At 38.8% G+C, this 23,873-nt stretch overlaps 1 protein-coding gene across 1 annotated transcript; it reads left to right on the top strand.

Annotated features, from left to right (window-relative positions):
* The first annotated feature begins 4,055 nt into the window (after positions 1-4,055).
* Positions 4,056-4,961, top strand: LOC141661163 (uncharacterized). Its single transcript, XM_074468146.1, has one exon. It carries the CDS (start codon positions 4,056-4,058, stop codon positions 4,959-4,961), a length of 906 nt encoding a protein of 301 aa, XP_074324247.1.
* The last annotated feature ends 18,912 nt before the right edge of the window (positions 4,962-23,873 follow it).

The raw sequence follows: 23,873 nt of genomic DNA, 5'->3' as shown, positions 1-23,873 counted from the left end.
AATAATAAAGGGTTAATAAATATAATATTTTATGGGAAAATTTTCAGCTGAAAATTTTGCCTATAAATATACTATTATAAACCCTATTTTTGCCTCAACCTAAAATTTTTACAAAACCCTAATTCTCTCCACCTCCTCCTTCTCCATTACATTATTTTCTTGGTGGATACCGGTGGAGTGCTTCACACTTGAGGAGCAGTTACTAAGGATCTCCGCTCGTGGTTCTTGGATCGCTATTAAAGACCTCCATCTTTCCATTAATGTAAAGCTTCTAAGGTAAACGTACTAAACTACAAATTAAATATTATTTTTCGCATGGATCCTGCGGAGGGTTTCAGTTTCTTTTTAAGTTTTAAATTTACGTTTTCGTTGCGTTTATATGCTAAAAACCCTTCAGAAGACCCCAATGGAGGGGAAGAGGCGGAGGTCGAGGTAGGTACTTGGATGGGTATCACCGCGACAACTACCGTGGCCACACTGATGCCCGCTGGTATAATCGAGCAGAGAGCGATAACTATGCTGAGTATGATGATCATAGGGATGTGGGAAATTATGATCGCGAGATGGCTCGAGGCCGCGGTCGAGGTCAAGGAGAAAATCTGGAGGGAGATTAAGGGCGGAACCCCGAAGTGATCGTGATACCAGAAGATGCCCAGAACACCAACCAACAACAAGCTCCTCCACGTGGGGACCAGGCAGAGGTACCTCCGCCGCAGCCCCAAGGTCCGCAACCTCACATGCAAACTATCCCAGGCGTGGGAACTTTCAATATGGGCGATCTAAAAAGGCTACTTAACCATTTGGAAGGCAGAGTGACGGCCACGTCCGAAATCCCTTCCCCGTTCTCGGTAGCTGTAAGAGAGGCGCAGTTGCCAGCCGGATATCGCAACACTACCAGCGATCTCCGTTTCCATGGAAGTTCAGATCCTGTGGAATTCATGGGCCGATCCAATATAGAGATGGACATATATCAAGTCCTAGACTTAGCTCGATGTCGACTCTTGGCGGGGACCTTTAGAGAAAGCACCCAACAATGGTTTCAAAAGCTTGGGCCGGGGGTAATCACTTCCTGGGACCAAATGAAGACTCTGTTCTTGACCAAGTTCCAAACTATTATGAGATATGCTCCCTCTGTTACAACTCTCGCTAACATCAGGCAAAGGGAGAATGAAAGCTTATCGTCATACTTTAAAAGGTTCAATGCTGAATCTACCAGCATAAGGGGAGCTTCAGACGAAGCCTTGAAAAGCTCTTTGATAGTAGGGCTAAGGGTTGGTTCGGACTTCTGGAAGCATTTACAAGGAAATGACCCAGCCACTCTGACGGATGTCTTTGCTTTGGCAGAATTGTTTAAAGCCATAGAGCAATCTCTGAAAGAAGTATAACCGACAGCGCAAGCAAGTTAGAGAAACAAAGCAAGGAAGAGAGACAGATCTCCAAGCCCAAGGTATAGAAGGAGTAGTCAAAGCCCAAACCGGGTGAATGCCATGACCTCGAGGAGGGAATGGAGTCCTCCCTCAAACTATGACTACAGAACAAGCCGGTACACGCCTTTGGCCGCGTCTATTGAGCATATCTTTGAGGTGAACAAAAATAGAGGGCTGTTTAGAAAACCTGAGGCTCTATCATCCTGGCAAAGTAAAGACAAGAAAAAGTATTGCGAATACCATGAATCGTCCGGACATAACACACATGAGTGTCGGCAACTGAAAGATGAGATCAAAGCACTTATCAAGGAAGGATATCTTGGCGAATGGGTGGTTAAGGAAGTGAGGAGGCACAAGGATAGCACTGACTGAGTAAGGAAGAAGGAGGGAGAGCCCCGCGGGGGTCGACAATGAAACTTTGAAAGAAAATAAATTCGTCAGGGACGGCAGCATCCGAATAATCTACGTGGGAGATCCTGGGATGGAATGTAGCAACAGAGCCTTGGCAAGATATGCTAAGGAGGCCTGGTTTAGACCTCTCACAGACATTCATAGGGTGGAGACTCGACCACCCAAAGTGTTCAAGGGCGAATCCATGGATATCACCTTCAGAAAAGCAGATGCCCGGTGGGTACATCACCCCCACAATGACGTACTGGTCATTTCCATCCAGATCGGGACCAAAAATATCCATAGGGCCTTCATAGACAATGGAAGTTCGGCAAACATCCTCTACTACAGTACCTTTAAAAAGATGAGGCTACCTGATCGGGATATGTCGGGAGAAGATTCGTGGGTCTATGGTTTCTGTGGCGCGGGAGTTAGAGTTATGGGATCGATTAGGTTGCCATGAACTTTGGGGGAAAATCCGTTGTCCGTGACAAAGATGCTCGAGTTCATGGTTCTGAATCAAGAGTCATCCCACAATGTGCTATTAGGGCGGCCTTTTCTTCGTGAGATAAGGGTTATTACTTCGATCCACCACCTTAACATCAAGTTTCCAACCCCAAATGGTGTGGGAAGTATAAAAGGCTCTCAGTACGACTCTCGAGAATGTTACATGCAAGCTATGAGGGGCTTTAGGAAGGACTCCCACAACGAAGATGCATCAGATGACGATCGAGAAAGGAGCATCGAACAACCAATTGAGGAAATCCGAGTCCATTACTATGTCGAGCAAGGGGACGAGCGCCCCTCTGAACTGCCTCCAGCAATGTTGTTCTTGGAAGACGCAATCAGAATTGAAATGTTGGAAGAAGAGGAGCCCCAAAATATCATAATCCAAGCAGATTTCAATGGGGAACGGCTCGAAGGAAGATTTGACGTCTTGCAAAGTCTCGGACATGATATGTACAAGGTAGATGCCCCTCTCCCAGAGGGCGCGCCCTTATCCTCGAAAAATTTAAAAGAAGTTGATTCCCTGTGATACAGGGCGCGCCTTCTGAAGAAGTTGATGCTCCTCTCCAAGGGGATGCGCCTTCTCTATAAAATGATGAAAATCGTGATCTACCCGACCTAGATCCACGAATACCAATGCCAACGAAAAAGATGGGGCCATCGGAAGACACAATTGAAATCCCTGCCGATGAAAATGATCCAAGTAAGGCTTTTAGAATTGGATCTCAGTTGGCGCCAAGATTGAAAGAGGGACTTTCAATATTTCTCTTAGCAAACCTCGATGTATTCGCGTGGAACCATTCTAATATGGTGGGAATCGACCCAGAGGTGATGTGCCACCGTTTGAACATTAATCTCAAGCATAAAGGGGTTAGGCAAAAGCGAAGGGCCGTGAGTGGCGAAAGGGCAATAGCCTTAGTGGAAGAAGTGGATAGACTCCTGGCTGTTGGACTAATCAGGGAATCTTTCTACCCAGATTGGATAGAAAACCCGATGTTAGTAAGAAAACCTAACGGCAAGTGGAGAACATGTGTGGATTTCACCGATATGAATAAGGCATTCTCAAAGTATAGTTTTCCTTTGCCAAGAATTGACCATTTTGTCGATGCCACGGCAGGACATGCCTTGCTCAGTTTCATAAATCCATACTCCGGGTATAATCAAATTCTCATGTATGGGTCTGACAAAGAGCACGCCTCTTTTATCACCGATAGAGGACTTTATTGCTACGTTGGGATGCCATTTGGTTTGATCAACGCGGGGGCTACTTATTAAAGATTGGTAAACAAAATGTTTAAGAGGCAGATTGGGAAGACGATGGAGGTATACGTGGATGATATGCTTGTAAAATATAAGAAGGCGGAAGATCACATCACAGACTTAGCTGGGATGTTCCATATTCTAAGAAAATATAGAATGAAGCTGAACCCTCAGAAGTGTGTATTCGGTGTGGAATCGGGAAAATTCTTGGGATTCATGGTTAACCACCGAGCAATTGAGGCCAACCCGGCAAAAATCAAGGCTCTTTTGGACATGAAATCCCCCACCAACGTCAAGCAGGTGCAGAGTTTGATGGGAAGGATTGCAGATTTTAATCGATTTATCTCAAAGTCATTAGATAGGTGCAAAGAATTCTTCAAAGCAATCAAAGGAATGTGGAAGGATTTTGTGCGTACCTCAGATTATGAAGAAGCTTTTCTAAAAATCAAAGAGTAGTTGGGGAACCCTCCGATGTTGGCCAAGCCTGAAGAGGGAGAAACATTGATTCTTTACTTGGCGGTTTCAGAATACTCCGTCAGCGCGGTGTTGGTAAAAGAGGAAGCAAGCCATCAATGGCCCATGTACTATGTGAGCAAAAGGCTGCTGGATGTAGAAACCAGATATACCAGCATGGAAAAATTGGTATATGCTCTTATTCCTGCGGTGCGAAAGTTAAGACCATATTTACAAGCTCACCGGATAGAGGTTCGCACCGCTTATCCGCTCCGACATATTCTGCATAAACCAGAATTGTTGGAAAGGATGCTGAAGTGGGCGATAGAGATGGGACAATTTGATTTGGAATATTGTCCTCGCACAACAATCAAGGGACATGCGTTGGCCGATTTCATACTCGAGTTTGATTCTGAAGTAGACAACCAAGCCATAGTGCTGGTAAGACCTCCCCCGCAAGGAAATCCTCCTACTAATGAGAAGGAGGAGCTCCCGCACCCTTGGTGGATCTTGCATGTTGATGGGGCTGTGAATAATAACGGAGCAGGTGCCAGGATTGTCTTAGTCACCCCGGAAGGGCATCATTTGATGAGTGCCATCCACTTCAAATTTTATGTCACTAACAATGATGCTGAGTATGAAGCTTTGATCAATGGTCTGAAAGTAGCTCTGGAAGTGGGGGTTGTGAATTTGATAGCTTGGAGTGACTCTGAGTTAGTTGTAAACCAAGTCAACGGAAGTTTCCAGGCCCGGGGACCACAGACAGAGTTATATATAAGATGTGCGCAGCGTCTATTGGAAAAATTTAGAAATGCCAGGCTAGAAAGTGTTCCAAGGGAAGAAAATAGTAATGCAGTTGCTTTGGCAAAGATGGGATCGCAAATGGACAGCATCCAACTTAGGCAAATCCCTTTGGGAATCTAGGAAATCCCGAGCGTTCCAGAGGTAGGGGTGTTCCAGACACAAGAGATCCCGCGAGAAAATTGGATGACCCCCATTCATAACTATATTCGAACGGGAGATTTGCCAGAAAACAAGTTGTAGGCTAGACGCCTTCGATACTAGGTTGCTAAGTATATTCAATATGATGGGATATTATACAAGAGAGGATTTAACCAACCACTGTTACGCTGCGTGGACCCAGAAGAAAGAAATTATATCCTCAGGGAGGTGCACGAGGGGATTTGCGGCAATCACTCGGGGGTGGTTCATTAGCGTTAAAAGTCTTCCGGCAGTATTTTTCTGATTGATCAGTTGAATCAGGGTTGTCTTGAAGTAGTGCTCATCACAGTGCTTTGAAAATTCCCATGATGGCATACCTGATCTTGAACTTGAACATACTTCTCCCCCTATGTCCATTGCCTCATCTTCACTATCCTCACTCCCATCTCCAAAGATATTAGATGAACCACCAGTCTCATAGTCCACATTACCAGCTGTAGAGGGCAAAGCTGTGATGGCATCCTTGGCTCTTAGCATAGACTGAGTGGTATGCACCAAATTTAGCATCCTTTCTGCATTGTCATTCCCTGTTCAGCTAGAAGTTGATAAGCTGGAACAGGATGAGTAAATGCCTCAGCATTAAGGGAGGTGGAATCTATAACATCTTTAGGTTGCTGAGATAGTCCCTCCCCGTCTGCATCCTGGATATTCATTAACTCACTAGCAATGGCATCCATCCTTATAGCTCCAGTACCTGCATTTCTCTCGTTTTCTCTCTTTTGTTGCATCAGGGTCTAACCCTGGCTCCCCACCCTCACACCCTCACCTTCACCCACTAAGGCGGGACTTCACTCACTCTCTTTTGCCAATCTTGAAGAAATGGATTGCATACTCATTTCCTCTCCTTTTTCCTGGGAGCAACCCAGACTCTCACTCAAAACACTCTTCTTTCTCAATCCTAAGAGTGACTGTACAACCACTAAATCTTCTGCACTTGAAATAAATGAAGTTTGAAGGTGTGCAGAGATACTTGACGGATGAGTAATATCCATCGAGTGAGTGGTTTTGCTATCCGACGGATGACTGCTATTAAGCTTATCCGTCTGGATACAATCACTACTCGACGGATGAGCAATATCCATCAAGAGAGTAGAAATGAATGAATTGGGAAAAGAAACTATTGCTGACTCTATGCTGATTGAAGATGTTTTGGACACAGATGATACAACAGTTCGTGAAAGAATTGGCAAGTGAGCCAACAAATCATCTAAAAGATGATGCTCACTTGCACTAGATTTTGGCTTCCCCGACAGAGTTAAAGAAGGGGAATCAGGAATTGATGTGTTTATCATATCCACATCCAGAGAATTTGTTGGTGAGTTTGGTGTTTGAGGTGCTTCTATGACTAAAGATTTTGGCTGTGACTCCATATTTATTGAAGCCACATCAAACTGAATTTGTGAAGGTGCAGTGACTGTGTCTTTAGCACCAGTTTGCACAGTGTGTGTACCCTGTGCATTCCCAAGGGTTTTAGACTTCTTCTTTCTGGCATAAGTTTGGGGTGAGCTTGTGTCCCTAACCCTCTTGGCCTGTGCTCTTAGTTGAGAGCTTTGTTCAATAGCTACATCCTTTTGGGAGGATACAGTTAGAAATGAGCTTTTATCCTTTTTAAGCACTGCAGTTTGTTGGGAAACTGCAGTGTGGCTAGGCTGGGATCCACTCAACTCTCCATCCTTATTCTTAGGGTTTCTTTTATGTTCACCCCTTCCCTCACATATCTTGCCCTCCTTCACACTCCCCTCTTTAGTTTTAGTGCATTTTACAATTGGCATCTTTTGAGAGATACCAGAGGGGGCTTTCTTAGATTTGGATTTTGAAATAATTGCAGGTATGGTGGCTTGGGTAGGCAACTGTTTGGTCATTGACACAGTTGCCATAGCCACACTAGAACTCAAAGAAATTAGTGAGGTTGGAATAGTGGTAGGGATAGATGAACTTACCTCACTTACCTGAGGTGCTTGCATTACAGGAAAATAGAACAATGGCACATCCTTGTGATGATTGGCATGTTCAAGTCTGCAATGAGCCTTCTCTCTTGAACCCAACAATCTAGTTTGTTGTTTGGGTTCTCAAGCACAATCTCTTCACAGAGGTGGTTAGCTAACTTCATAAAGAATCTAGCATAATACACATTTTTACCTCTTATATTTAACTCTCCTAATTTAAAGCCAAACTCAAACAAGATAAGATCACTGAAATTGTAGAATTTATCTGTAACTAGCATGTAGAGCATGTTAAACATAGATATATTGACTGAATCAAAATTACTGATTTTTCCTGAAAAGACCTTTGTCACAACATCACACATAAAACTTCATTCTTTCCTAAGACCCATTCTCCTAATGTCACTTAACTTAGAAGTAGAAAGAGCATAGTTCATGAAATTAAGCATATTAATTATATCAGTGTCAGTGTGTGGTGAGGTCACAGTGTTATCAGGAATCTTGAAACATGCTTTTATAACATCACTATTGATATAAAATTCTTTACCTTTAATGGTGAGTGTGATGGTCTTATCTATAGAGTTGTAGGTAGCAGTGGTCCACATCTCTTCAACAGCTTCACAGAAGATTGTGGGAGATTCCAGCATGGCATAGCTAAGCTTGCAATTCTTCACAAAGTCCATCATCTTGTGATAATCACTAGATTGCTGAATACCCTTGTTTACTAATGCAGTGAAATTGTTCTTCTCATAAATGAACCTAGTTTGAGACATAATCTTTACTACAGGTGCCATTGTTAGAGAATAAGAGCTTGAAGAGAAAGAGAGTAAGTACTTTGAGAGAGAATGAAATTAGAGTAGTTGATTTGAGAATGATAAAAGAAAAGCAATTGAAATGAAATAAGCTTTTATACTATCTCAAAAATAATTGTTAAAAATAATAAAGTAAAATAAAGTAACCAATAGAAATTGCCTAAAATAGCCGTTTAAAAATAAACTGTAAAAATTCCACCCACCCATTATCCGTCGTGTTATGCTTACAAACTGTAAGTATACTCGATGGATAATGTTCAGGAAATTAACGGCTAAGATTAAGACAATTCGACTGATAAGGATAGAATGTTATCCGTCGAGTTATAAAATATTCCAGAAAGATAATTGATTTTTATTAGCAAATAGTATACCGACGGATGATCAAATTCGATGGATAAAGATCATCCGTCGAGATGTAAATTTTGACTTAGCCAAAATTTCATCCCAGACTGAAAAATCAATTAAATTTCTGGCTGCATTTCAACTTGCAAAATAACTCATATAGATTTAAGAATAATTAAGCATAACTAACTCACTTACCAATCTTGAAAAGGTGGATTCATCCAGTGGCTTGGTAAAGATATCTACAAGCTGCTTCTCACTTGGAACAAACTGTAGTTCTACAGTACCATTCATTACATGTTCCCTTATGAAGTGATACTTGATATCTATGTGCTTTGTCCTTGAGTGTTGTACTGGATTTTCAGTGATGGTAATTGCACTTGTGTTATCACAGAAAATAGGAATCCTCTCAACTTGCAAACCATAGTCTAGCAATTGATTTTTTATCCATAATATCTGTGCACAGCAACTACCAGCAGCAATATATTCAGCTTCAGCTGTGAAAGTAGAAACTGAATTTTGCTTTTTACTGAACCAGGACACAAGCTTGTTTCCTAGAAATTGACAGGTTCCTGTTGTACTTTTTCTATCAATTCTAAAACCTGCATAATCTGCATCTGAATAACCAGTTAGATCAAAAACGACAAAACTCTAGCGTACCAAATGCCAAGTTTTGGTATTCCCTTGAGATATTTGAAAATTCTCTTAATAGCTATTAAGTGAGATTCTCTAGGATCAGCCTGAAATCCAGCACATAAACATGTAGCAAACATTATATCAGGCCTACTAGCTGTTAAGTACAGAAGTGAGCCAACCATGCCTCTATAACTTGAAATATCCACAGACTTTTCAGTAGTATTTAATTCAAGCTTAGTTGCAGTGGCCATGGGAGTTTTTTCAGATGTGCAATCCACTAGATCAAACTTCTTTAAAAGATCAAAAATGTATTTAGTTTGACTAATAAATATTCCATCACTAACTTGCTTAACTTGTAAACCAAGAAAGTAAGTCAGTTCTCCCATCATACTCATTTCATACTTACTTTGCATCAATTTGGCAAACTTTTTGCAAAGTTTCTCATCTGTAGAGCCAAAAATAATATCATCTACATAAATTTGAACAAGTATACTAGAGCCATTAACATTTCTGAAAAATAAAGTTTTATCTACAGTACCTCTTGTGAAGTGATTTAGTGATTTTCCAAAAGGAACTTTGATAAAGTGTCATACCAGGCTCTAGGTGCTTGCTTCAGTCCATAAAGTGCTTTCAAAAGATAATAGACATGTTCTGGAAAATTTGGATCTTCAAAACCAGGAGGTTGACTGACATAGGCTTCCTCCTCCAAATCTCCATTCAGAAAGGCACTTTTGAGATCCATTTGATAGACCTTGAAATTGGCATGAGCTGCATAGACTAAGAAGATTCTGATGGCTTCAAGTCTTGCAACAGGAGCAAATATTTCATCAAAATCTATTCCTTCTTGTTGACAATAGCCCTTAGCAACCAATCTAGCTTTGTTCCTGATTACTATGCCATTTTCATCCATCTTGTTTCTGAATACCCATTTGGTGTCTATTGGATTCTTTCCTTTAGGCTTGGGCATCAGCTTCCATACATTATTCCTTTCAAATTGGTTTAGCTCCTCCTGCATAGCTAAAATCCAATCAGGATCCAACAAATCTTCTTCTACCTTCTTTGGTTCTTCCTTGGAAAGAAAGCTGTTGTATAGACATTCTTCTTGAGTTGCTCTTCTGGTTTGAACTCTAGAATTAACATCACCAATAATAAGCTCAAAGGAGTGATCTTTTGTCCATTTCCTTTGTTGAGGTAGATTAGCTCTAGATGAAGAGGCCTCATTGTTGTCTTGATGTGTGATTGAGTTTTGATTATTAGAAACTCCCCCTGAGTTTGTGGATCTTTGATTTGAGAAAGGGGAACTTTCTATCGGTGATCTATCTTGATTTCTAGCTTCTTTTGATATCCCGACGGATGGTGAATTTTGAGTAGTAACGGATGAAGCTAGTTGTCTCCCGACAGATAAAGCAGATTATCTCCTGACAGATGAAGCATTATGCAACTCATCAGATGTTGAGTTATGTGCTTCATTGGTAGTAGATTTTTTTGCATTATTCTTAGATATTGTTTCTTGATCACTTTCATCATCATTGTCATCACTAACCTTCTCCACATTGTCAAATTTGAGGCTCTCATGGTAATCTCCATCTTGTAGTCCTTCAATATTTTTATCATCAAACACAACATGTATTGATTCCACAACAATGTTGGTTCTTAGATTGTAGACTCTATATGCTTTACCAACATCATATCCAACAAAAATTCCTTCATCTGCTTTAGCATCAAACTTCCCATTTTGATCAGTTTGATTTCTCAGAATATAGCTTTTGCAGCCAAAGACATGAAGAAAATTTAGAGTTGGCTTCTTATTCTTGAACAATTGATAGGGAGTCATGCCCCTTGCTTGATTAACTAGAGAAATGTTCTGAGTGTAACATGCAGTATTAACAGCTTCAGCCCAGAAATATGTTGGCAGTTTAGATTCTTCAAGCATTTTCCTCGCAGCTTCAATAAGTGATATGTTCTTCCTTTCCACTACTCCATTCTGTTGTGGAGTTCTTGCTGCTGAAAACTCATGCAGAATCCCATTTTCCTCACAAAATGCTCTCATGACAGAATTCTTGAACTCAGTTCCATTGTCACTCCTGATTCTTCTAACCTTGAAATCAGGATGATTATTGACTTGCCTTATGTGATTGATGATGATTTCACTAGCCTCATCTTTAGACTTTAGGAAATATGTCCAAGAGAACTTTGAGAAATCATCTACAATTACTAGGCAAAATCTTTTCCTTGAGATGGACAATACATTGACTGGTCTAAACAAATCCATGTGTAGCAGTTGCAAAGGTTCTTCAATTGTTGAATCAAGTTTCTTCCTGAATGATGCTTTAATCTGCTTCCCTTTTTGGCAGGCATCACACAGTCCATCCTTAGAAAACTCCACTAGAGGAATACCTCTAACCAGTTCTTTCTTTACTAGTTCATTCATGGTCTTGAAGTTTAAATGGGATAGCTTCTTGTGTCATAGCCAACTTTCATCCTGACTTGCTTTACTGAGAAGGCAAGTAACAGATTATGCATTGGATGAGTTGAAATCAGCTAGGTACACATTTCTTTTTCTCACACTAGTGAGAACCACTTTGTTGCTTATTTTATTAGTCACAACACAGGCTTCTGAGTTGAAGGTTACTGAATTGCCTTTATCACAAAGCTGGCTGATACTCAACAGATTGTGTTTGAGACCATCCACTAAGTCAACCTCCTCAATGATGACATTGTCCTTTGAAATGAAGCCATATCCCACAGTATAACCCTTGTTTTCATCTCCAAAAGTAATACTTGGGCCAACTCTCTCCTTAAACTCTGTGAGCAGGGTAGAATCACCAGTCATGTGTCTTGAACAACCACTATCCAAGTACCAAAAATTCTTTCTGTTTCCCTGCACACATCAAAATCAAATCAAGTTGATTTTGGTACCCAAGTTTCCTTGGGTCCTTCCTTGTTAGCTTTTTTTTTCTGCTTCTTAGGCTTTATCTTATTTAACTTGGGGATTCAGATTTATCCTTGGTCATTTGAGTTGGGCCTTTGAAACCATTCATTGCAACAGAATTATCATGCATATTATAATCAACAGGGAATGGCATGCTATTAGTAAACATGTTATTCCAGTATGGCATGCTAAATGGCATTTATGGCATACTAAATGCAGCATAATAAGGATTAGGTGCAAATGGCATGTTAGCAAACTATGCATTCATATTCTGTGTAGACATAGCATTCATAGGCATGGGAGACATGGCATTCATGTTAGGAAAGTGAGGTGGCACAGACATGGAATTAGGCATGGCAGATTTACAATTAACAGACAGATGATTTACACTACCACACTTGACATGGATTTTTCTAGGAGCATATTTATCAGGTGTGTAGTTATTGTGTTTGTTAATCCCTACTTTACCATTTCTATTATTTTTCTTTTTAGTCTCTGTTTTTTACCTCTATCTTTTCAAGTTTGTCACTTAACTATTTGACAGTCATGTGACCAACATTAGCCTTTTTCCCTTTCTTAACCTGACTCGATTCTCCTGAAACAAAGTTCTTGAAAATAGACCCATACTTTTCATTTAACTTAACAAGTTTACCTTTACTAATAGGCTTGCTCACAGCCAACAGATGAGGATTTTCATCATTCGACGGATAACCCTTTTTGTTATCTGACGGATGATCCTCATCATCCGTCGAGTCTACATCTGTTAGCACTGCATCTACCAAATTTGGTTCTAGTTTCTCTTTGTTCTTTTTCCAGGCTGCATCACAGAAAGACTCAATTCCTTGAACCTTGGTGATTTGAGCATGGACATCCCTAGATGTTTTCCACGCTTTAATCACCTCTTGTTCACGCTCGAGCTGCTTCTTCAAAATCTCTTCTTTCTTCAAGGACTCAGTTAATTCCTCCTTGGTAATCTTACACTCAATTCTTAACTTTTCAAAATCAATGAACTGAGACTCAAGCACATTATTCCTCTCACTGAAAAACAAATTGTTTTCTTTGATTTTAGCATTTTCTTTAGTGAGAGACTTAAGTGTAACACGCAAATGATATAACTCTATAGACATGTCATTTATGGCATCATTACACTCAGCTTTAGATAAATATGCAAGGTTTGTAGTAATTACCTGATTACTTGAAGAACTTGTTTCTGTCTCATCAGACTTGGCCATTAGGGCTAGATTAACATAGCTGACATCTTCATCTTCATCCAGACCATCTGCTGCCCAGTCATTTTCTTGTGTTATGAAAGCCCTTTCCTTTTGTTTGAGCAGTTCAAAGTATTTTTGCTTATAATCCACAGGCTCAAACTTTTTCTTACTAGAATCTGACTTTCTACACTCACTGGCAAAATGCCCTGCCAAGCCATATTTAAACATTTGAATTTTGATTTATCCACCATGTTTCTATTTGGCTTGGCTGCTCCAAAGTTCTTCTTGAACTTGACTTGGCAAATCTCCTGGAAAGAAATGCTAGGTGTTTATCAATGTCCTCCATGTCATCTTGGCTCAAAGAAACTTCATTCTCAGCTACCAGCCCTTTGCCCTTGCTTCCACAGACCCTTGAAGTTGACTCAACAGCTTCCATCTTCTCTTCCTTCTCTTTTTCCAACTTAGCAACTAGTGCAATGAATCCTCCTTTCTTCTTTCCTCTCTCCATCCTCTCATCTTGCTCTATTTCAAGCTCATAAGTTTTCAGGATGCCATACAGTCTCTCCAAAGTAAACTTCTTATAATCTTGTGAGTTTCTTAATGAGACTGTCATTAGTTTCCATTCCTTTGGAAGAGATCTAAGGAATTTCATATTGGAGTCTTTTGTCTGATAGACCCTTCCAGCAGCTTTAGAGCATTTAGGTGTTTTTGAAACCTACTAAAAATGTCAGTGAGAGACTCACTTTCTTCATTATGAAAATGCTCATATTGCTGAATCAGTAGCTGCATCTTATTTTCTCTAACTTGCTCAGTGCCATCACAGATGATCTGTATTGTATCCCAAACATCCTTGGCAGTTTTGCAGTTGATAATGTTGTCAAACATATCACCATCAACTCCATTAAACAGGATATTTATTGCCTTTTTATCCTTCCTGACTTGTTCAATGTCAGGATCAGACCATTCATGCCTTGGCTTGGGGATAGATGGCTCGTTTCCTGTTGCAGCTCTCATTGGAATATGAGGGCTTCTTTCTATGCAGTCCACATAGGCCTCATCTTGAGAAAGCAAATGAAGATGCATATTTACCTTCCAATGATGGTAATTATCTTTATCCAGAAAAGGAATCTTGACTCCAACATCCTTCTTGTTCATCTTGCTGTATTATTTTGATCTTTAAACTCTTTGTAAGTTAAGAGCTTGCTCTGATACCAATTGTTAGTCCCTTAACAATATGACAAGAATTACAGAAGGGGGGTTGAATGGAATTCTTGAAACTTTTTCTTTCAAATAAAATTGTTCTAACTCGAATATATATATATGAGTGTGAATTGATTAGCACAATGCGGAATAATTACTTAAATGAATCAGAACACAAGTAATTAAAAACAAGAGTCTTTAAAAACTTTCTAGTAGATTTGAATGATTCCACCGGAGATATATAATATATATCGAGAGAACTCTGTGTGCAAAAAGCTCACAGCTGCTTACAAATATTGAACAACTAAGAATACAGAGAAATGCTAAGAATTCTGCTTACAAATGTTTCTCTGCTTCTATCTCAGATATTTTTCTCAGTTGCTACTTCTTGGTTTATATATCACCAAGATTACAAAGTAATAAGACAGGATAATAAAACAAAAACTATCTAGTCTATTACAATGCTACTTCATTACTCTATTCCAGCATCTTTGAATATTTCATAATAGCATGGAAATGGCAATGCTTCTTTGTTCTCGAAAACCCAGTTGAATAGGCTACCACATTTCATTTGCATCCACTCGACACATGTGACTGTGTTGTCACTGTCAACAGATATTTGAATTCTTTATCCGTCGGGTTCATGATCATCCGTCGAGTTATTGATCATCCGTCGGGTTGTTGATCATCCGTCGAATTCATTGTAGTTCATCCGTCGGGTAGCAATCAGGCACTTGACTTCATTTCACTTATGCAGAATTACAAGACATCATCTATGTACAATTAATCAACCTATTCTGCATATCTAATTAAAGTCAACATGACTTAAGTACTACTACAGATTCTAAACAATATATATGCAGAAATGTGCTACAGACTTATTATTACATAAGCTACTCACTCGATGGATAATAAGTCATCATCCGTCGGGACTATATTGAGTCATTCGTCGGGACTATAAACCTTATCCGTCGAGTGCTACATAATTTCACTAAGTAAAATCTACCAAGGTGTTTTGTTCATGAAATCATCAAGTACACAACATATACACAACATTAGTGGTCTTTGTGACTACAGGGCAACAGGAAAAATATCCTAGTTCTGGACAGTGGATGTTCAGGACATATGACTGGAAATAAAGCCCTGCTATCAGACTTTATGGATAAAGCTGGCCCAAGTGTTTCTTATGGAGATGGCAACATTGGAAAAACTCTGGGATATGGCAATATCAATCTTGGGAATGTAATTATTGAAAAAGTAGCTCTGGTCTCAGGACTTAAACATAATTTGCTGAGTATTAGTCAAATTTGTGACAGAGGTTATCATGTGGATTTCTTTGAAGAACACTGTAAAGTTGTAAGCAAATCTACAGGCAAAGTTGTTCTAAAAGGATTCAGGCATGGTAACATTTATGAAGCCAAGCTTTCAACAAGTACTGATGGTTCTGCAATCTGTCTGTTAAGCAGAGCAACAATTGAAGAAAGCTGGAATTGGCACAAGAAACTCTCTCATTTAAATTTTAACAATATAAATGAACTAGTCAAGAAAGAACTTGTAAGAGGACTGCCAAAATCAGTATTTGCTCCTGATGGCCTTTGTGATTCATGTCAGAAGGCAAAACAGAGAAAATCTTCATTCAAGAGCAAGACTGAATCTTCAATTCTTGAGCCTTACCACCTACTACATGTTGATCTATTTGGTCCAGTGAATGTCATGTCTATTACAAAGAAGAAATATGTTATGGTCATAGTGGATGAGTTCACCAGATACATATGGGTGTATTTCTTGCACACAAAAAGTGAAACTACATCTATCTTGATTGATCATGTCAAACAACTGGATAAATTGGTCAAAGATTCTATAAAGATCATAAGAAGTGACAATGGCACTGAGTTCAAGAATTTGATTATGGAAGAGTTCTGCAAAGACCATGGAATAAAGCTGGAATTCTCTACTCCTGGAACTCCACAACAAAATGGAGTTGTTGAAAGAAAGAATAGAACTCTTATTGAAGCTGCACGAACTATGCTTGATGAAGCAAAGTTACCAACCTACTTTTGGGCTGAAGCTGTGCAGATTGCTTGTTTTACTCAGAATGCAACACTTATCAACAAGCATGGAAAGATACCATATGAGATGGTGAAGAAAAAGAAGCCAAATCTAAAGTACTTTCATGTATATGGATGTAAGTGTTTTGTTCTTAAGACTCATCCTGAACAGCTATCCAAATTTGATCTAAAAGCTGATGAAGAAATTTTTGTTGGATATCCACTTTCCACAAAAGCCTTCAGAGTCTACAACTTAAGAACAAGGATTATCATGGAATCTATCAATATCTCTTTTGATGATAAGAAGATTACTGGACTTGAAGATTTCAATGATCATGATCAGCTGAGATTTAAGAATGAAGTTTTAAATTCTGATTCTGCAAATTATGACGGTCTAAATCCTGACAGTCTAAATCCCGATACTACAAATTCTGATGGATTAAACTCTGATGCTATTGAAACTATGATGACTACGCCAAAGGAAGATGCACCTATGCAGGGGGAGCATATTGAATAACCAATCATATCTCAAGAAGCATCAGAATCTAGAACAAGCTCTTCAAGTTCTGATTCATCAAGTTCTGATGGGCCAAGTTCTGATAATTCTGGAAACTCAAGTTCTGATATTTCTGGAAACTTAAATTCTGAAGGATCCAACTCAGAGAGCATAATTTCAGGGGGAGCATCAGAAAATATTAATGGAGACAGCATGGATCATGGGGGAGCATCCATTTCTAGAGATAACCTTCCATCTGCAAGGAAGTGGACTAAAGCACATATACCTGACTTAATTATTGGAAATCCTGATGCAGGTGTCAGAACTAGAACAGCTACATCAAATGAATGTCTCTATCATTCTTTTCTTTCTCAGACTGAACCAAAGAAAGTGGAAGAAGCTCTTCAAGATACAGATTGGGTGCAAGCAATGCAGGAAGAGTTAAATGAATTTGAAAGAAATAAAGTCTGGACCCTAGTGCCAAGAACAAAATACAGATCTGTTGTTGGTACAAAATGGGTGTTCAGAAATAAAACTGATAGTGATGGCATAATTACAAGGAATAAAGCAAGGCTGGTTGTAAAAGGATACTCTCAAAATGAGGGAATTGATTATGATGAAACATTTGCACCAGTTGCTAGATTGGAGGCCATAAGGATATTTTTGGCTTATGCTGCTCACAAGAAGTTTAAATTCTTTCAAATGGATGTGAAAAGTGCTTTTCTCAATGGAGAATTGGAAGAGGAAGTATATGTTGAACAACCTCCAGGCTTTGTGGATCCCAAATTTCCCAATCATGTCTACAGGCTTGACAAAGCACTTTATCCCAATGAAAAGGCAGAATAAATTGGATTGGGGAGTATAGCCATCCCTGCCCCCTCACGTCAATCCCATGAAAGCTCCAAGAGCATGGTATGAGACATTAGCTCCGTTTCATATGGAAAGTGGATTTAAGAGAGGGACTATTGACAAAACATTATTCTACCTCAACCATGGAAATGACTTACTTTTGGTGCAGATATATGTTGATGATATCATTTTTGGTTCTACAAATGATAGACTTTGTAAAAGGTTTACCAAACTAATGCAGTCAAGATATCAAATGAGTATGATGGGAGAACTTAGCTATTTTTTGGGCCTTCAAGTCAAGCAGAATGAAGAAGAAACTTTTATTTGTCAATCTAAGTACACCAGAAATTTGTTGAAGAAGTTTGGAATGCAAAATTGCTCAAGTGCATCCACTCCTATGACCACTGCAAAAAAATTGGATAAGGATACTGGTAAATCAGTAGATATTACTGATTACAGAGGTATGATTGGTTCACTACTCTATCTAACTACAAGTAGACCTGATATCATGTATGCTACCTATCTCTGTGCAAGATTTCAAGCAGATCCAAGAGAACCTCACTTAACAGCTGTGAAAAGAATTTTCAAGTACTTAAAGGGTACAGCTGATCTGGGATTGTGGTATCCTAGAGAATCAGACTTTAAGCTAATAGGTTACTCAGATGCAGATTTTGAAGGATGCAAAATTGATAGGAAAAGCACAAGTGAAAGCTGCCAATTTCTTGGAGGCAGATTGGTTTCTTGGTTTAGCAAGAAACAAAATTCAATTTCCACATCAACTGCAGAGGCAGAGTACATTACTGCAGGAAGTTGTTGTGCACAGATTCTTTGGATGAAGAATCAGTTACTGGATTATGGGTTAGAATTTCTAAAATCCCTATTTACTGTGATAATAAAAGTGCTATTACTATGACAGGTAATCTAGTTCAACACTCTATGACAAAGCACATCAATATTAGGTACCACATCATAAGGGAACATGTGGATGAAGGTACAGTGGAATTGCACTTTGTTCCAACAGATCAACAACTAGCATATATCTTCACAAAACCACTGTGTGAAGCTACTTTTACAAGATTGGTAAATGAACTTGGAATGGTTTCAGGTTCTTTCTCTAAATCTGCCTAGTTTATGTTCTGATACAATGATCAGTATTTACAGATATTACTATCTTTGTGTATTCTGTACTTAGATTGAAATTTGTTTAAGTGCTGATTGTTGTCTGATGTGAATTTCTAAACTCTGATAGTGATATGAATGTTTCTGTGACTATTCAATCCAATAAGGATAACTGTGCTAGATGCTGACCTAGTAGTCTTTAATATACTAAAGATCTCATGTTTGAAGTAATTGTTTATGTGGAAATCTTTTAACACAAGCATATTCTGATATTGAGCTTAGTTATGTTTACTTTGTGTGTATCTTATTACTAAGTCAAAAACTAGAATGGTGCTTCTTATCTGTTAAGTTCTGATGTTTGTAAATCTGATGAATGTACTAAGTGCTGATAAGCATCACTTATCAAAAGAAAAAGAAAAGAAAAGAAATAAATATCAGGTACTCCTTTGAGATCTAGAGTAAAAATGTGGAAGGAAAGACCCAAGTGCATTGCTGGTATTAAGTAACATGCATTAGAAAAGCAAAAAAATTTCTTGGTGACTTTTCACACTCTATGATTACTGGATAAATAATTTGATAACAGCATAAATTCTGATATGCAGTCATGACTCACTTACACTGAGAAGCCACTGTAAAAAGGAATTTTAAAAAGATGCATAAAATGAGCACAAAACAGTTGAGGTGGACTCATGCATGAACTCATTCTAAAGTAGACTTCAGAATAATGACAGATTTTGAACAAAGTTCTTAGTCATGCCTTATTTCTAAGATGTACTGAAGTGAATCAAACTTTACTCTTTGTATGATATTCAGCTTAATGCACACACATACACTCCATATGAATGATGAAAATTATTGTGGTGATCAATGTTGTTTTAGATGAACAGTTTATGTGTTAGTTGCATAAATTCTGAGGGCAAGTTCTGATGGAAGTTCTGATGATTAAGTTCTGATGAAACCATACCAGTATTTGTGTGAAGAATTACAGAATAAACATTCACTTTTCGAGTTAAGGAGCCATATTCTGATGACTTTTAAATTCTGATGATAATCAAGTTCTGATGTTGACGTGGCAGTATTTATTTACTTGGTTTACTTTTTGGTCATTACTTGAACGGTCATATTTTCTCATAATATTGGTTTATGTAAGATAAAGCAGTAATAATCATTTGTTTAGTGGGAGCAGTTTTTTTTAAATTGAACGTGCAAAGTAATAATTGCTTATTTACCGTGCCCATTAACTTTTGCCTTAACTGCTGCATGCTTGACAAGTGTTAAGGTCTGTTCCACTTCTCATTAACTGTTGTAACGTGGGTTGTCTAAGTAAAAGAGATAAAAGATTTTCAAATCTTTTATTCATATTTTTATTCTATTCACTCTCTCTCTTTTCTTATTCTCTCACATTTTCTGACGGTTCACTATACAGACATTTCATCAAACACCTTTCAGGCAAACAAATTTCTCACTTATTTCTGATGGCGCCCAAGGATTTAATTATTGATGGAGCCAAGTTTGTACCAAATAACTATGCTGCAATCTTAAACAAGGCTGAAGCTCCATCAGATTTGCACTTTGTGTAAGATTTCATAGCAAATAGTGAGATTGGGTATGCTTTGACCCAACCTCAAACTATTTCAAGCCAACACGTACTGACGTTTTGGCGAACTGAGCTTTTTGATGATGGTGGTACTACTGGTACTCCAAGCATCGTATTTGAAGTAAATGATGTTGAGCATGTGGTTACTCCAGGCGCAGTTCATAAAGCTCTCCACTTACCAGAAGGATGTACATTCTCAACAGTGGAGGACCCTGTTCTACAGCAGCTTATGGCCAGTCTGGGCTATGAGAAAAGTTTGGGAAAGCTTGGACAACTGAAAAGATCCAATATCAGGAAGGAATGGAGCTTTTTCTTTGATTGTATCACTAAGGCATTCGCCAATAAATGCTCCAACTTTGATCCTATTCCCATCATGAGTCAGCAAATCAGGTATGCTCTTATTCATCAAACTCACTTTGATTTTGCAAGTGTTGTGCTAGGATTCATAGGGGATAGGATGACAGAGGATAGGAATGTAGTATACTTTGCTAGATTCTGTTAGCTTATATATACTTTTTGTTGTGCTGATGAACCCCAACCTACCACTGATTTAATTTCACCCTTTAAGCTTGCAAAAAAGGGCTTTTAATGATTTGTTAAATGCTAATAATAAGAAACAAGTGGTTAGACCCTTACAGATACCTCAGTCTATAAAACAAGTCTTGGTAAATGCTGATCCACAAACATACACATCTGTCTATCCTGATATCCAACCCACCAACTCATCACAACCAACCCAAACTCCATCAGTACCTACCACAACTACACAAACACCTCAAACTTCTCAACCTCAACCAACTCAACCTTCCATCAGGACATATTTTCAAACCAACACAGTCAACTCAACCTCAACCTTCAGCACCTACAATGAAGCCTTCACCTTCAAAACCAAAGAGGACAAAGACTGTACCTCAGTCTCAACAGAAGAGAAGGAGAATTATTCTCAGAGATGAATCAGATACTGAGGAACAGGTTCCCATATCAGAACCTGTTGTTGTAGAAGCTGGGAAGGTCTCTTCTCAGAAAGATACTGAAACTGGGAGTTCTAGGCCCCTCAAAAGGCTTAGAAAGCTAAATTCTGATAATAAAGCTCCCACAGTGTCTCCACCTTTGAAGAAAGTTAAGAAACAAAGAGCAAATAGGGACACAGTTGAGTCAGATTCAGAGGATATGAAAGCAGCTAAGAAAGGGGGTCAGGAATCTCTGATCCCAACAGAACCAGTTGTTACTGAATCACTTCCTTCTGCACAACCAGAATTTGTTGAAGCTACTGTATCTATACTGTCACCAGTTCAAGCTGAAAAAACTGCTGAAGACAGATTACCTACACCTCCTGTGTCACCTATAATTGATTAAGTACACACTACAGATCCAGGTACAAGTGATGAAATTGACATTCACAACTTGATTGTGCCTGAGATTCTATACTTGGATGCTCCACCAAATCAACTCACTCCACCAACAATACCAATTTTGGATGCTGATTTCAATGCCAATATTTTATCAACACCAATTCTGGATCTAGATGTTGAAATTCAGACTTTAGGTGAGCATCAAAATGTGGATGTTGATCAGAACTTGACTGAATATCAGAATTTAGAGGATGATGTTGAAGCCTCTATAGCCTCACATATTGTTATTTTATCAGAGGATGCTGATACTGCAGGATCTACAAGTTTTGATATTGCCAATGAGGATATTACTGGTGAAGCTGCTACTAATCTAGATGCTGATGCAGCGGGTCCATCAGGACATGCACCTCAACAAACAGTTAATAAAACTGATCTAATCAAGAAGTTTGTTAAAGAGGAAGCACCAGTACCTTGGAGTGAAACTCCTAGAGGACAGGAGTGGACTAAGGAATGGAACACAGTTAGTTTTGTTCCTACTGAAAAGATTCTTGCTGAGCAGCTGGCAAAGGCTGATGAAGTGCTGATAAATAATGATTTCAAGGCACAACTGATAGTTACTGCATTGAGTACTAGGCACCTTCAAGGTCAACACTCAACAACTAATGCCAAGGTGAATAAAATTCAAGAAACCTTGATCCATCAAGATATGAATGTGAAACTTGAAAAGAACAGATTTTTCAAGCCTGCCTTTGATAGAATTACCTACATTGAGAAAACTCAGGAGAAGCAACAAACTCAGATTGATGAAATTCTAAAGAATTAAGCTTCTCAGCAAACTCAACTCAATGAGATCCAATCCTCAGTGGAATTGTTTGTCTCTCTTCTTTTACCTGCTGATGCAAAAAAGGGGGAGAAAGTGATTAAGTCCAAATGCAAATCTATTAAGACACTGAAGGGAAAAGATGATGGAAATGATGACCAGGGAAACTCTGATAAGGGTAGAGTTCAAGGTCAAGGCAAAGGATTTTCATCAAGTAAAGCTAGAATTACAAGTCAAGGAACAAGTTCTGATACTGGGTGAAGAATAAGTTCTGATACTGGTAAAAGGATAAGTTCTGGTGAACATCTGGAACTTGATGAAGAAATTTCAAAGAAATTATTTCTTAAAGAAAATCCAGGAATGGACTTTGAGAGTCTAAAGGAAGAAGAAGCTAGACTCAAAACAGAAAGTGTCAAGACAAAATCTAAAGCTTCTGTTGTTGAAAAGAAACTTCCAAAGCTTAAGGGTATTGTGATAAAGGAAAGAACAAATTCTGAGGCAACCAAAGCTAAATCACAAGTGGAAGTAGATTCAAGGTCCAAGGGCAAAGAAAAAGTTGATGAACCTGTAAAGGTTTACATGCCAATCATGGATGAAGAAGATGTCAGTCTTACTCTGATAAAAAAGAAGATTTCTCAAACAACCTCTGACATAGCTCAAGTTGTTCAAAGTCAAGATGTAGTAAGTTCTGATATGATAGTGAAGCAAGCAACCTCTGACATAGCTCAAGTTGGCTTGATATTAGAAGTTAAGGAAAAGGAAACCTCTGACATTGCTCATGTTAAACCTTCAATGATACTCCTACTAGGATTCACCAAAGCTAAACAGACTCAACCTTTGAAGACTGCAACAAGTGGTTTTGAAGCAAGAGTTGTTACAGGAAAGGAAGCAAGAGATAAATCTGGATTGGGTAGTTCTAATGAAAAAGAGTACACAACACTACCAATGATCCAACTTCCTGAAGTGAACCAGGAGTAGGAGCAACTCCTGAAAGATTGGACCAACTTGAATCTGTACAAATGGTTTACCATTCTGTTTTGAAAGAACACATCATGTTATATTTTATGACAGATGGTAGGGTATTCCAGATCAGGAAGAATGTTATTCCACTGAAGTATTTTGAAGAACTGGAACATGTTCTAATTTTACTTCAAGTGAAAAACAGATCTACAAATGGTGCTGCAGATTATTTAAAATCAAATATTCAAAGACAGAAGAGGCTTTACTTTGTAAAGTATAACAACCCATACTTTCCCAAGTACAGAGATCACAAAGGTGATATTGTTGAAATGAAGCCTAACACTGCTAAGATCATAACTACTTTTCTGGGTTATAAGGTTGTGGAATTCAATCTAGAGTCTGACAAGGCATATCTGATCAGACTTGATCAGGATATAAGGAAAGCTAAAATTAATGATCTCAGGGATGCTATTTTTCAAACTGGTGAAGATACAGTTGAACTGAAAAATGCAAGAAG

This window comes from Apium graveolens, chromosome 5 (assembly GCF_009905375.1).
Source record: "Apium graveolens cultivar Ventura chromosome 5, ASM990537v1, whole genome shotgun sequence".
Lineage (NCBI taxonomy): Eukaryota > Viridiplantae > Streptophyta > Magnoliopsida > Apiales > Apiaceae > Apium > Apium graveolens.
Note: the sequence above shows the minus strand (reverse complement) of the source record. Positions and strands in the feature narration are given on the sequence as shown.